Consider the following 14,371-nt stretch of genomic DNA (forward strand, 5'->3'; position numbering starts at 1 on the left):
AAACGGGGGGGGTGTGTGTGTGTGGGGGGGGGGTGGTGCCAATCGCGCCCAGAGACGTCCCACCCCCCCACCCCTGCAAACCGTTGTGGATCCAACAACAACAACAAGATTGCATTTATAGAGCGCCTTTCACGGCGGGAGGACGTCCCAAGGCGCTGGACAGTTGGGTCGGGACCCAAGCGGGGGGGGGGGGAATGGTCAGGGGGGGGGGAATGGTCAGGGGGGGGGGGAATGGTCAGGGGGTGGGGAGGGAAGGGAGGGAGTGAGGAGGGGGTAGAGGTCAAAGAGAAAAGGGTCTTGAGTTGTCATTAATTTTTTTTTACCTGGAGTTGAGTGTCTGGGCTGTGTGTGTGTGTGTGTGTGTGTGGAGGGGGGAGAGGAGTGCGGGTTACATTCCAATAAATAATAATGTGTTTGCATTAAAAGAGAGGATTCGGAAGTTGTGCCTTTAAATGGGTGAAGGGGGTGTGGGGGGGTGTGGGGGGGGGAAGGCCAGGATTGGTGACAGGGAGGGGGGGAGAGGAGGGGGGAGAGGGAGGGCTGTATCTGACGCTGTGGCGTTGTGTGACAGGACAGGAACACATTAACTCAGGGATATAAAGTGTCCCAAATTAACACGTTGTGTCTAACCGTGTGGGGGGGTGTGGGGTGTGGGGGGGGGTGTGGGAAGCGAATTCTCTCTGTCTGTCTGTCTCTCTGTCTGTGTGTCTGTCTGTCTGATCTCAGTCCGGCTTTTGTGTCCTGTGTTTGCTGGAGCTCAGTGGAGGCAGAAGGTGAGAGATTATACTGTACTGTGGTCTATGGAGGGAGGGAGGGAGGGGGAGAGAGGGTGGGGGGGGGGACAAGACAGGGGGAGAGAGAGTGTGGGGGGGTGGGGGGCAAGGGGAAGGGGGAGAGTGGCAGAGAGAGAGTGGGGGGAGAATGAGAGAGAGAGTGGGGGAGAGTGGCAGAGAGAGAGAGAGAGGGACTGACAGGGAGGGGAGGGTGGGGGGGGGGGGGGGGTTTGGGGCAGAGAGAAAGGAACCAGTGGTGGTGGGGGGGGGGGGGGGGGGGGGAGAGATAGACAGAGAGGGGGAGAAACCTGTGTTGGTGGATCTCACCATCAAACCCACCAGATGTGAGGAGACACAGGACATGTTCAGGCCTTGCAGCCCCCAACACCCCCCCCCCCCCCCCCACTCCCTCCTTATTATAGCCACTGCTCCTTAACGCCCACAGTAAGGCTCTCGGAGCGCTTTACATCCTCTATCTTACTTGTATTTGTGTAGCAAGGAGTTGGGGGGGGGGGGGGGGAGAGAGTGTGTGTGTGTGTGTATGTGAGGTGGGAGGGGGGGGGTTCACTGTGTGTAGTGTGGGTCAGTGTATGTGTGTGTGTCGGTCAGTGTGTATGTGTGTAAGGGTCAGTGTGTGTGTGTTAGTGTGTGTTCTGACGTGCGCTTTTATCATGAGGCAATGTTAGTTAACCTTGCGCTTGACTTAGCGCCTTATCACGCCGCCGGGACGGCTCGAGGAGCTTTTACAGAACATACCGTAGCGGCTGTGCATTTTGTGGGAGATGCGCGGCGGCCGGTGTGCGTGCGGCGGTGCTCCTGTCAAAAAAAAAGAGACTCATCATTTTGGGTACTTCTATCGGGTCATAGAGTCTTACAGCACAGAAGGAGGCCATTCGGCCCATCGTACCTGTGCCGGCTCTTTGAAATAGCTACCAGCTCGTCCCACTCGCCCGCTCTTATCCCACAGCCCCGCACATTTACCCCTTTCAAGTCCCTATCCAATTCCCTTTTGAAACCTGCAATCGAATCTGCTTCCACCGGCCATTCAGGCAGTGCTTTCCGGACCGTAACAACTCGCTGTGTAAAAATTATTATTATTTGTTTTGCATTTCTCTCCTCCGGTTCTTTTTTGCCGCTTATCTTAAATCTGTGGCCTCTGGTTACCGACCTCCCCCCCCCCCCCACCCACCCACCCCCAACCCGCCAGAGAAATCAGTTCCTCCTTTAGTTGAAAGTTTTATTTTGGGGGCGGGTGGGGGGAAAAAAAAGACTAGAGGCATTTGGGAAATGATAAACAGTGTGTGGGCAGGGCAGGGTGGAGCAGACGCACAGTATTTGGGTTTACTTGCGCGGTTGAGATTCATTTTAAGGCTGTGTTATCTCCACAGACCGATCTAATAATAATCCTTGCACTTGATAGAGCACCTTATCACCTAAAGCGCTTCACAGGATACACCGTAAAGCGGATTGACTGTCCATTTTGTGGGCAAAACGCGGCAGCCAATTGCGCACAGCAGTGTGCCCCACAAACAGTCGTAGATTGAGAGTAGACTGTGCACAAGTTAGCCACACTCGCTCCCACACAAGTTGACCTTCGGCGCTGCTTGGCAGCGAGCTTTACTCTATCAAACCCGCGCTAGCCTTGAGTGTTAGACAGGTCAGTGTGGAGGGAGCTTTACTGTGTCTCTACCCCTGACCTTGCAATGTGGACAGAGGCAGTAGTCAGTTACCTTTCAGTGTGGTTTGATTGCATCACCCCGCGGGTCTCTCTGAGTCTGAATTATGATGTCTTGGCTCATGTCCGAGTTTCCACTCCTCTGTTAACACCTGTTTGAGACTTTCTTCCCACGCTTCTTTCCAATGAGTCTCCAGACAGACCTGACCCGCATTGAGTTGGGAACTTATTCTGTTCTCTCCCCAGACACTGAGAGCCGGGGCGACGCTAACCTTGATCTCCCAGTCACTCGTGACTGATAGTGGTGGGAACACTCAACTCGCAAGTGAGAGGATTCCCCAGGCTGGGCGAAACCTCAGGTAAGTTTCCTTACTGCACACACCTCCGTTTACTTAAAATCTGGTCACTGAGCCCACAGTCGGTCCACTTTACAGGATACTTTGTGAAGCGTTTTGAGAGGCCTCGACTAACCCTTACCTCGCATTTTAGACACATTTTATACATCCTGTGGAACGCCGTCCCAAAGTCCCTTCACCTCACACCCTCCCTCGCTTCCTTCAAGAACCGTCTCAAGACTTTCCTCTTCGACTACGTCTTCGGACGTCCTGCTCTCCCTGCCCTCCACCCCACCTGAACCTAACCCCCAGCTCGGATCCAAGTCCCTGATTGTCCAGCGCCTTGGGACGTCCTCCCGACGTGAAAGGCGCCGTGTAAATGTAATTCGTTGTTGTTGTTGCTGTTGCCATGATAAGGCACTGTATCAAATGCAAGTATTATTATTAATAAAGCAATTCAGTGCTGTGACTACAAGCTTTACTGTCCCCCCCACCCCCTGCTTAACCAATTCCAGAGAGTATGAGGCCTAGGTTGGCAAGAGCCAAGGCTTGGGGAGAGCACAGAGTGTGTTGAGGTAACTGCTGGAGTCTAACCAGCTAAAACCAGGTAGTTTACCATTAGTATTGCTGTCTGGCAAGCCTTCCGCTGCTTGTCCAGCTAGGACCTCCCCACCCATTATAGCTTTGTCTTGTAAGGTTAACAGGATCTGAATAGGAGAATTAACCCATCAAAGAGTATTTGTTCCACAATAAATTGTTCCGACCTGCATCCTTACCCCTGCACAGAGAGACGATATACAAAGAAGCCTAACATGAAGATAAGAAAAAGAAAAATAACCTTTGCCGCCTTGACATGCCTTATCAGGTCAGGATGTCTCAAAGGATTTTACTGTAAAGTCCACTGACTGTGTGTAATTTGTAGGTGAACGCGGCAGCCAATTTTCGCACAGCGACGTCTCTCAAACAAGTGTCTGTCAAACACGTCTCTCTCACACCTCCCCCACCCCCCCTCAAAGCAGGAGGTAGGGGGGGGGTAGAAATCCGCAACTCTCAGACTTTGCCCAGACTTTGCTTTAAATAGTAATAATAATAACTTGCATTTGATACAGCGCCTTATCACGTCTTCGAGAAGTCTCGAAGCGCTTCACAGACTACACTGTAAAGTGAATTGACTGTATTTGTGGGCGAAACGCGGCAGCCAATTGTGCACAGCAGCGTCCCACACAAACAGTCGGTGATTGAGTGACCAAATCTTTTCGGACCAATCCAAAAGGGTCAAACTAACCTGAGCTGTTGACTCAGACAAACGCAAACAGAATGGCTGCTGTCAAGGCCGTTTCATTCAGTGTCTCGTTCTCCCTGTGACTCCACGTGGAATCTACTCTCTCATGACAGAGAGAGAGAGAGAGAGGAGAGTCCCTCTTTCACTGAGGCTGACTGATTGATAGTTACCTGAGGTGGCGGAGAGCATCCTGACCCCTGGAATTCCGTAGTGTAGTGGTTAGTGCTCTCGCTTCGCAAGTGAGAGGACCTATGTTTGATTCCCGGGCAGAGCCAAGTACATCCTGTGAAGCACTTTCGAAGACGTGATAAGACGCTGTATCAAATGCCAAGATTGAGTGACCAAATTATTATTGCTATTATTTTTTTTGACGGGTTTATTACGCCCCCCCCCAGAAAAGCGAGCCACTAATCAACCGGGTTCCTACTTACTGCTGGGTAAACAGGCGTGCGTGTGGAGTGAGGAAATTTGCCCAACGTTTCGCCCTGTCCCACCCGGGAATCAAACCCAGGTCGTCTCGCTTGCAAGGCGAGTGCTCTAATCATTGTGCTGTTGTTGTTGTTGTGACAGAATGCGTCTCTGGGCTGACTCGGGGCTGTGGCTGACCTCTCTTGCGGCTGTGTTGTCGACGGTAGTGGCGGGCAACGTGACGGAGCTCTCTGCAGCCTTCCTCCAAGACCTGCTGGATCGTTACGGAGAGAACCAGGTTCTGGCGCTGCACCAGCTCAAGGCTCTGCTCAACAGGCTGGACGTGGGGGTGGGGAAGGCCAAACTAGCAACTGAGGGGAACTCTGCAAACCTATCCCAGGTCAGGAACAGGCTCGACACACACTACCTGCCTCTGCTGTGCTCTGGGACGCTGCCCTTGCTGAGGGGCTCAATATAAATGCAAGTTGTTGCTGTACGCAGTTAGCGTTTTAGCCGCACAAAATACACAGTCACTGCACTTTACACTGTATTGTGGAGTCCCATTGCGGTCAGGGCACTTGCACGGCAAGCGAGAGGACCTGGGTTCGATTCCCGAGCGCGGTGAAACCTTAGACAAGTTTCCTTCCTCCATGCACACTTACCCAGCAGTAAGCAGGAACCCGGTTGTTAGTTGATTGGGGGGATCTCTTTCCTTCTCTCCCCCCCCCCCCTCAAAACAAATGTGTTTTTTCTGCTGCTTTGATGCCTCGCGAGAAACACTGGGGATTAAAACCGAGTCGGGCTCACAGCTCGGCGTGTGGGCTACAACAACAACAACTTGCATTTACACAGCACCCCTTACGTAGGGTAGAGCCCCAGAATGCTTGACTGTGGCGGAGCACAACACTGAGCCGGGTGGTGGGGTGGGGGCAGGGAGGGAGGTGGTCGATGAGGAAGGTCTTCAGGTGCGACTTGAAGGGAAGGAAGGGGCAAGGCAGAGAGATGGAGGGAGGGTGACCAGAGTTTCTAATGTGTTGGCTGTCCCAGTGTTTCTCCTCAGCCGAGCTGTTCGCTGCTCACAGCCTCACCAACAGCAGTCGGATCGACAGCCATGCGTTCAAGAACATCTGTCCCACCGTCCTGCAACAGCTGGAGAGAGGAGCCTGCGTCACGGAAAACCAGGAGAACGAGGAAGACGAGGTCACGTCCGAGAAGAAACCAACGGCATCCGAGGGTACGTCAACACAGGAACAGGAGGAGGCCATTCAGCCCCTCGTGCCTGTTTTGTCACTTCAGTCTTGACAATGTGAAGGGATCCAGCAGGTGGAGTCCTGTAGCTCCGTGGATAGAGCACTCGCCTCGCAAGCGAGAGGATCTGGGTTTGATTCCCAGGCGGGGTGAAATGTTGGGCAAGTTTCCATACTCCACACGCCTCTGTTTGCCCAGCAGTAAGGAGGAACCCGGTTGTTAGTCGATTGACGGATCGCTTCTCTGGGAGCTAATAATCCGTTCAAAAAATATATATATTAATTAGCCGCGTTAGTAAATGGCATCTACTTTCTCTCTTCACAGTCTGGGGCTTTGGGTTTCTCAGTGTTTCACTGATTAACCTGACCTCCCTGCTCGGAGTCGCTGTTGTTCCCTGCCTCGACAAACCCTTTTTCCGCAGGGTCCTGGTCTACTTCGTAGCCCTGGCGAGCGGAACCCTGTTCTCTAGCGCAATATTCCAGCTCATTCCAGAGGTGTGGTACCGATAGCAAGCACACATCTGTCTCTGTGCGCGCGTGTGTGTGACGCCAATTATTACTCCTTCCAGAGGTGGGGCTGGGGCTGAGAGAGAGAAACTCTCTGCAATCTGGTGGATGTGTTGGGAGGGCAAACTGTTGGTTTCAACCCTGTTGGGTTCGGGAGAAGGGATTCTGTATGGACTGTGCCTTGGGTTGGAGTTGGGTTTGGGGAAGTGTCGCTCAATATGACACTTCTCTCTTGTGAGTTTTCTTGCTCACTGTGTCACAATTATCTCCGTTCAGTTTTAACTCAAACCTCAAACAACAACAGTATCTGTGAAGGGAATCTGCCTATTTTCTAACTCAGCTCAGTTCTTCAGCCTCTTTGCCCCCACCCTTTGGAACTCCATCCCACATCCCTTCGTCTCGCTCCCTCCCTTGCCTCTTTCAAGGCCCATCTCAAGACCCTGCTCTTCGACTGTACCATCAATGAACCTCTTGACCCCACCCTCCCTGCCCTCCACCCCTCCTGATCCCAACCCCTAGCTCAGGCGCAGATCTCCGACTGTCCAGCAACTTGGGACGTCCTCCCGACGTGAGAAGCACCGTGTAAATGTAATTTGTTGTTGTTGTTTCGAAGCGAGTCACAGAACAGAACAGACTGAGAGCTTTGGGGAGGTGGGAAGGGAGATCAGTCAAAGAGGCTGAACACCGGGGAGAGGGTGTGGGTTGATGTGGCCAGTCAGCAGAATCCTGAGCTCTGAGCTCAAAGGGTTGACATCTTGTGTCGGTGGGTTTTGGGTTGTGGGCTGGGCTGGAGTTCAGGATTTGGCTCTTGCAGTCTCGGAGTTTCCCGGTCTGACTGCCGTTTGGTATCATGCCTGAGCCAGTCCTAACGCTTTCCCCCCCCACCCCCCACCCTACGCCTGACACCCCCACAAGTGTGTGATTCTTGCTTCCTCTGGTGTCTGTGACCCCGCGGCTAATTGTGGAGTAACAGAGCCCATTTCCCTCTCTATTGAAACCTGCCGGGTTCTCACCAGCTTCTGTGGACTTCTCATTAACTCAACCCACCCCGACCAATCTGGGCCCATCTCACACCATCTCAAACCGGCTCCAACCCCTACTCAATTGGCTGCCACATTTGGCCCACGGAATACACAGTCACTGCACTTTACAGTATATCCTGTGAAGCGCTTTGAGGCGTCTAGATGCTGTTTCAAATGCAAAGATTGTTATAATCAGTAACTCAATCCTATCGCAACCATTGTTGGCAGTGGGATGGATCAAGCTCTGTTACTCCACAAACCTCAGGGTCCATGTGAGATGAGGACACTCTGTGTCAGCGAGGTCGGAGGCTCCTGCGTTCGATCTAGAGGGTTCAATACTGACGGGCATGATTTATTCTAATTACTGTTATTATAATGTACCGAGAACAGACTTTTTTTTGATGGAATGATTAACGGAACGCTTTCTCTTTTTCCTTTTCTCTCCGTGTTCTGCTCTTCCTTTCCCTCCCTCCCCCCTCCTCCCTCCCTCCCTCCTATTTCCATCCATCACTCCATCTTTCCCTCCCTCCCTCCCTCCATCTGTCCGTCTGTCTGACTGTGCAATTGTGTTGATGTGGAATATCTGACCTGGATTTCGCTCGCCTCTCTCTGTCTCTCTCTCTCTCTCCCTGTGGTGTGTGTTTGACGGCAGTCTGGGGCTATGGGATTCTATGCGTGACCGTGATCTCTCTCTGCTCCCTGATTGGAGCCAGCGTGGTGCCTTTCATGAGGAAAACCTTTTACAAGAGGCTCCTGCTCTACTTCATCGCACTGGCCATCGGCACTCTCTATTCCAACGCCCTCTTCCAACTCATCCCAGAGGTACTGTAATTCACACAGTCTTCTCTCTCTGTCTCTCTCTCCCCCCTCAGTTTGTGTGTGGAGGTCTTTCCATGGGTCCTGGTTTAGACTGCCGGGTGTCTTGACACGTACGGAAAACCCATCACTGTGCTCTGTGGAGTCCTGTAGTGTAGTGTTTAGAGCGTTCGCCTTGCAAGTGAGAGGACCTGGGTTCAAATCATTCCAGGCAGGGCGACACCTTCGGCAAGTTTCTTCCACGCACACAAACACACACGCCTCTGTTTACCTGGCATGAAGTAGGAACCGGTTGTTAGTCGATTGGAGAATGGCTTTTCCGGGATTAATAATTCCTCCAAACAAAATGATAATAAACTGGGTCACTTCAGTTCACGGCTATTAGTGGAACACTGTTGTGCACAGTTGGCTGCTGTGTTTCGCCCACAAAATACTGTCACCACACTTTGCAGTATATTCGGTGAATCGCTTTGAGACATATTGACGACGCGATAAGGCGCTATATCAAATGCAAGGATTATTATCAAACTCTCAAGCACGGCGATGGGTTTCTAAGTGTGTCAAACACCCAGCTGACCAACAACAGCTCCAGCATTTAGTGCATCACTGCAACGCCTCACATTACCTACAATTGAAATTCAAGCTCGCTGGAGAATAATAATTAATTTAAATCCAACTCTTTTTAATGAAACCAAACCAACCTGGGTCCCAAAGACTGCCACACACACTGAACCCGATTCGTAAATCAGCGTAGAGTTTTCAAACGTTAAGAGAGCAATCTTAATGCCTTGTGTTTGGCTTCCAGGTCTGTGTGTCCATGTATCATTCTCTCCCTGTTTGTTCTTTGCAATTTGGCAGCGATTTGAGTCGACAGTGTTGGCTACGGGAAATCTGCCAGTGCCTCAACCCCCTGGCCCCTACTCACTTGTCTTCCCACTTGTTAACAGGTCAATTCCCACCCCACCCCCCCCCACGTACACACACACAGACATACACATGCACACCACACCGCGCACACCCCTCAATCCGCAGACCCCCCCCATCTTCACTGCCATCTCAAAGCATTCTCCTTCCACTTATCTGCCAAGTTTCTTCCCGCGCCCCCCCCCCAAAAAAAAAATCTAAAACAATGGGTTCATCCCAATGTACTTACCGCTGGCTCATATTAGCTGGTGTGTCTAACATTGACTTAGGAACATAGGAACAGGAGAAGATCATTCAGCTCCTCGAGCCTGTTCTGCCATTCTATTAGATCATGGCTGATCTGTGCTTGAACTCCAATCACCCGCCTTTGCCACCATATCCTGACCTAAAAAACATCTATCCACCTCAGTCCTGATCCAGCCATAATCCACAGCCTTTTGCGGGAGGGAATGAGAGTGAGTTCCAGATTTCCACTACCCTTTGTGTGTGTGTGTGAAAAACTGCCTCCTGATTTCACTCCTAAACGGTCTAGCTCCAATTTTGAGGCTTAATTTCCATTCGATCTTTTAAAGAGGGCGATGGGGTTGGGGAGGGGAGGGTGACCAAGCTTTCGGTCACCCTCCTTCTCCCCCCCCACCCCCACCCTCTAGCTTCCCCGATCACGACTCCCAGCTCGGGTCTGAAACACTGAGTGTCCAGGGCCTTGGGATGTCCTCCCGACATAAAAGACGCGGTGAAAATGTTATTTTGTTGTTGTTGTTGTAAACGGCGATGTGTAAATGCTTGTCGTTGTTGTTGTGTTGTTGTGTCGTGGTGGTGACAACAACCCCCGTCACAGGCATTTGGTTTCAACCCGCGAGAGGACAACTATGTCTCCAAGTCGGCCGTTGTGTTCGGAGGTTTCTACCTCTTCTTCTTCACTGAGAAGATCCTCAAAATGATCCTGAAACCCAAACATAAGGTAAGACCACAGCCTATTGTGCTCTCTTATCATGTCTTGCGCAGTCGTGTGGCTCAGTGGTTGGAGCACTCGCCTCGCAAGCGAGAGGACCCGGGTTCGATTCCCGGGCAGGTCGAGGCAAAATCCTAGGCAAGTTTCCTTACTCCACTCACACCTCTCTGTTTACCAAGCAGTAAGTAGTTAGTTTCCCAGTTGTTAGTCGGTTGGCGGATCACTTTTTCGGGGTGACTAATACCACCAAAAAAAAAATAATAATAATAATTTGGTCGCTCAATCCACGACTGTTTGTGGGACGCTGCTGTGTGCAATTGGCTGCTGCATTTCACCCACAAAACACACAGTCGCTGCACTTTACAGCATATTCTGCGAAGCTCTTTGAGACGTCTTGACGACGTGATAAGGCGCTATATCAAATGCAAGGATTACTATTAGAAGAAATGGGTTGAGGGACGTAAAGTGAATCTGTTCCTTGTTTCTGACAGGGGTCTGGTCACAGCCATTACAAGCCTGAAAAGTATGTGACAAAGTCTGACCTGGACGAGGGAGTGACGGAGAAGCTACAGAACGGAGACCTCAATCACATCCCCACCCCCAAGGGAGAGGATTGTCAGCACAGCCCCCTGGCAGAGGAGCGGAGTGAGCTACACACTGTCCTGAGCGGGACTCTGTCTGTGCAGGTAAAGGCATGTCACTGTTTGTGGGAGTGCGTGTGTGTGGGAGTGTGTGGGTGGGGGTGGGGTGGGGGGAGAGTGGGTGGGTGGATGCGTCTGTGAGGGGATCTTGAAATTGATCCGTTCGGTGATAGGGAGCCAGTGGAACCTGGCGAGGACTGGGATGCTGGGGGTACAGACTGATGGGCAGACGGACCTGGAGTCCCACTGTGTGACCTTACCCCACAGGACACTAAGACGTCTCAGAGCGCCTGTTACTGGCTGAAGGGCAGCCAGTACTCTGACATCGGCACGCTGGCTTGGATGATCACGCTCAGTGACGGGCTCCACAACTTCATCGACGGCCTGGCCATCGGGGCCTCCTTCACTGTCTCAGTTTTCCAGGGCATCAGCACCTCCATCGCCATCCTGTGTGAGGAGTTCCCTCACGAGCTCGGTACGTCACCTCTCCCTCGTCCCCACCCCCTCCCCTCCACGCACCCCCCAAATGTAGCAACTCCTGCAGCCGAGGGGTTAAAGCACTCGCCTCACAAGCGAGAGGACCCAGGTTCAATTCCATGCAGAGCCAAATCTTAAGCAAATTTTCTTACTCCACACCCACGCCTCTGTTTACCGGGCAATAGGTAGGAACCTGGTTGTTAGCCGATTGGCGGATTGTTTTTCCGGGACGAATAATCCCTTTTTTATTAAAAAAAATTGGTCACTCAATCCACGACTGTTTGTGGGGACGCTGCTGTGTGCAGTTGACTGCCGTGTTTCCCCGACAAAATACCCAGTGAATCCTCTTTACAGTGGTACCCCGTGAAGCGCTTTGAGACATCACGAAGACGCGATAAGGCACTAAATCCAATGCAGGGATTATTGTTGTTGTTAACTCTGTCCTTCCTCTCGCCCTCTCCTGTTCCAGGGGACTTTGTGATCCTGCTAAATGCTGGCATGAGTCTGCAGCAAGCTCTCTTCTTCAACTTCTTGTCGGCTTGCTGCTGTTACCTGGGCCTGGGATTTGGGATTCTCGCGGGCAGACACTTCTCGGCGAGTTGGATCTTCGCTCTGGCTGGTGGCATGTTCCTCTACATCGCACTGGCCGATATGGTGAGCCAGCCCTAGGTCCTCTCTCTCTCTCTCTCTCTCTCTCCTTGCCTTCTCTCTCCTCCCTCTCTCGGGCTCTGTCCTCATCATCTCCGCCCCCCTCTCTCTCTCCCCTCTCCCTCCCTCCCTCCCTCCTCTTTCTCTCTCTCTGCACCATCTCTCTCTCTCCGCCAATTGGTCTCCATTGTCTATATTGTATATTAGAACCGTGAAGATGGTGCCAAAACTTGACCCCCCTTCTCTCTCTCTCTCTCTCTCTCTTCCTCTCTCTATCTCCCTCTCTTCCTCCCTCCCTCCTTCCCTCTCTCTCTCTCGGCAGTTCCCGGAGATGAACGAGGTCAGTAAAGACGAAGACGGGGAGGAATCGCAGTCGCTGATGGTGTTTGCCTTGCAGAACGCTGGCTTGCTGACCGGCTTTATCATCATGTTGCTGCTCACCATGTACTCGGGGGCCATCCAGATAGGATAGCCCCCATCCCCCCCCCCCCACTCCCCGACAACCCCCTCCTCCCCCCCCACCCACTCCTAAACACCACGAAGCTGAGGCCTGGACTGGGGGGGCAGGCTCCAGCCTAGCGACTTGGCACGTTGCTCTGGCAACCGGAGAGAGAGAGGGGGAAAGAAGGGGGGAATCGATGGACCTTTGCCGTTTACTGAACAGTTCTGGACAGGCGTTGCCACGGTAACATTTCCCGTTTCGTTTAGACTCCTAATTTTTTTTATATATATCTATATACGCGAGCACGCAGAATCGTGCGCGCGCGCACGCACACAACGCGGGACCAGGCAGGGACTGCGAGAAAATACAACAAGGTTCCAGTAGTGAGGAAAAGTCCGTGGGGAGAATAAAGTAAGTCATTCCGACAACTCCCCATATTCCCGTCTTCCCTCTCCCCCCCCCCCCACCACCACCCCAACCCCTTTTTCCTGCCTTTTTTCACTACCCGCACGTTGTTCTCTCCCAACAGAAGCAGTATTATAACTGGCCTCCCGTCAGCGAAGGGTCTGAGCAGCCAAGCCAAAGCCTTAACCATTCCATGTTTAAATAGCCGGTAAATGGACGTGAGGACCGCTAATCCGATAGCACGGGTTATTAATATTAATTTAAGTCGAAGCGCTTTGAGGGACTTTAAAGTGCAGTGACTGTGCATTTTGACCAAGCCGTGGTCGAAAAAGAGGGTCTTGAGATGGGTCTTGAAGGAGGCAATGGAGGGGGCAAGAAGGAGGGATTGTGGGAGGGAGTTCCAAAGAGAGGCTGAAGGCCTCATGCGATGGTTAAGCCAGGAGCTCAGGTGGAGGTGATCTACAACACACTGGGCGCTGGCTATTGTCAATAATCTTCAATAATTTACGATGGTGCTAAGAGGAGTATTGCATCTGTGTCTCTCTCTCTGATCACCCAACTCATCACAGGTCTCAAGCACAATCAAGAGGAGAGAGCAAGGAGGTTATAGTCAGCGTTAGACCTCCTTGACAAGCTGTCAGTGTATTTGACCCAACAATCGTTGGGAGGTTAGATAGAGGAAGTGTTAGATACAGTCCCTCTTTTTAGAGGAAATGGCCTTTTTTTTTTTGTTTTCCTTTAGCTGGGTTTGTCTGATCCACATGGAAAAACCTATCTTCGTGCTTAAGAGTCTCCAAACCAGACAGATTTGCGTGAATACTTCCTACGCATTGAAAGTTTCCGTGTCTGGAATGGAATGCGCTCTCTCTCTCAACCGATGCATCCTGCTTACCTAATTCCAGAGAGTATTAGGCGCAAGAGGAGCCCAGGTTGTTCATTGAAGGGTGCAGAGGGGAGTAATTACTGGAGATTAAGCAGCTAAAATCGTGTGATTAAACGGCTCCCCGGATGGGCTGAATGGGCCGTTTCCATGACAATTTAAGAGTATTCAGGAATACTTTGGGAATTTGGGAAAAATGGGGAGAAAATTTGGGGCTAGGAGGGGGGAAGCATTGCGTGTTAAGCTATCGAATCCAAGTGACTGGTCCACTTTTTTTTATATGGAATATTTATGATAGAATATTGTAAATCCTAGCGCATTCCTGTGGCATTCTTCAAGCTGAATGTCCGTGGAATGTCTCGGGCATTTTGAATAAAAGTGAGATGGATTTGAGATCACTTGTATTCTTGTTATTCATTCCTAGGAGAGTAGGAGAGCCAACCTAGGTCAAACAGGTGTCCGACAAATGCGGAAACCCATCACCGTGCTTAAAGACTATCCAAACCAAACTGACAGTTCCATGCATCCCACCTTCACATTGGAAATACCAGAGATAGATTGTTGGAATGGAATCGCACTCTCTCTCTCTGGAGGGACCCATTCCGGCTTACCTAATTCTGCAGAGTATTAGGTGCTGGTTGGCAAGAGCCAAGGTTTGTGGAGAGCCCAGAGCGTGTGTTGGGGTAACTGCTGGAGTCTAACCAGCTAAGACAAGCTAAAAGCTTGGCCATTGAAATCACTGTCTGGCCAGCTTTCCTGCTAGGTTGGTGGTCCAGGTAGGTCCACGCTACCTGTTAAGGCTTTGGCTTGCAGAGTTAACAGGAGCTGAGTGGGATGACTCCCTACTTCCAGTGACTAGTCTGCCCTTCATTGCTGTCATCAGCAAAGAACTGGACAGAAATTGAACGAGCGAGGATGTGTGTGTGTTGCTAAGAGC

General features: G+C 51.6%; 1 protein-coding gene across 1 annotated transcript; it reads left to right on the forward strand.

Annotated features, from left to right (window-relative positions):
• The first annotated feature begins 693 nt into the window (after positions 1-693).
• On the forward strand, positions 694-12,190 carry slc39a14 (solute carrier family 39 member 14). The gene is made up of 10 exons (XM_042344575.1): positions 694-773; positions 2,695-2,807; positions 4,636-4,873; positions 5,521-5,707; positions 7,902-8,071; positions 9,828-9,950; positions 10,433-10,627; positions 10,850-11,057; positions 11,529-11,713; positions 12,030-12,190. Exons 3-10 carry the CDS (start codon positions 4,637-4,639, stop codon positions 12,177-12,179), a joined length of 1,455 nt encoding a protein of 484 aa, XP_042200509.1. The 5' UTR covers positions 694-773; positions 2,695-2,807; position 4,636; the 3' UTR covers positions 12,180-12,190.
• The last annotated feature ends 2,181 nt before the right edge of the window (positions 12,191-14,371 follow it).

This window comes from Callorhinchus milii, unplaced genomic scaffold, assembly GCF_018977255.1.
Source record: "Callorhinchus milii isolate IMCB2004 unplaced genomic scaffold, IMCB_Cmil_1.0 Scaffold28, whole genome shotgun sequence".
In the NCBI taxonomy this organism is placed as follows: Eukaryota; Metazoa; Chordata; class Chondrichthyes; order Chimaeriformes; family Callorhinchidae; genus Callorhinchus; species Callorhinchus milii.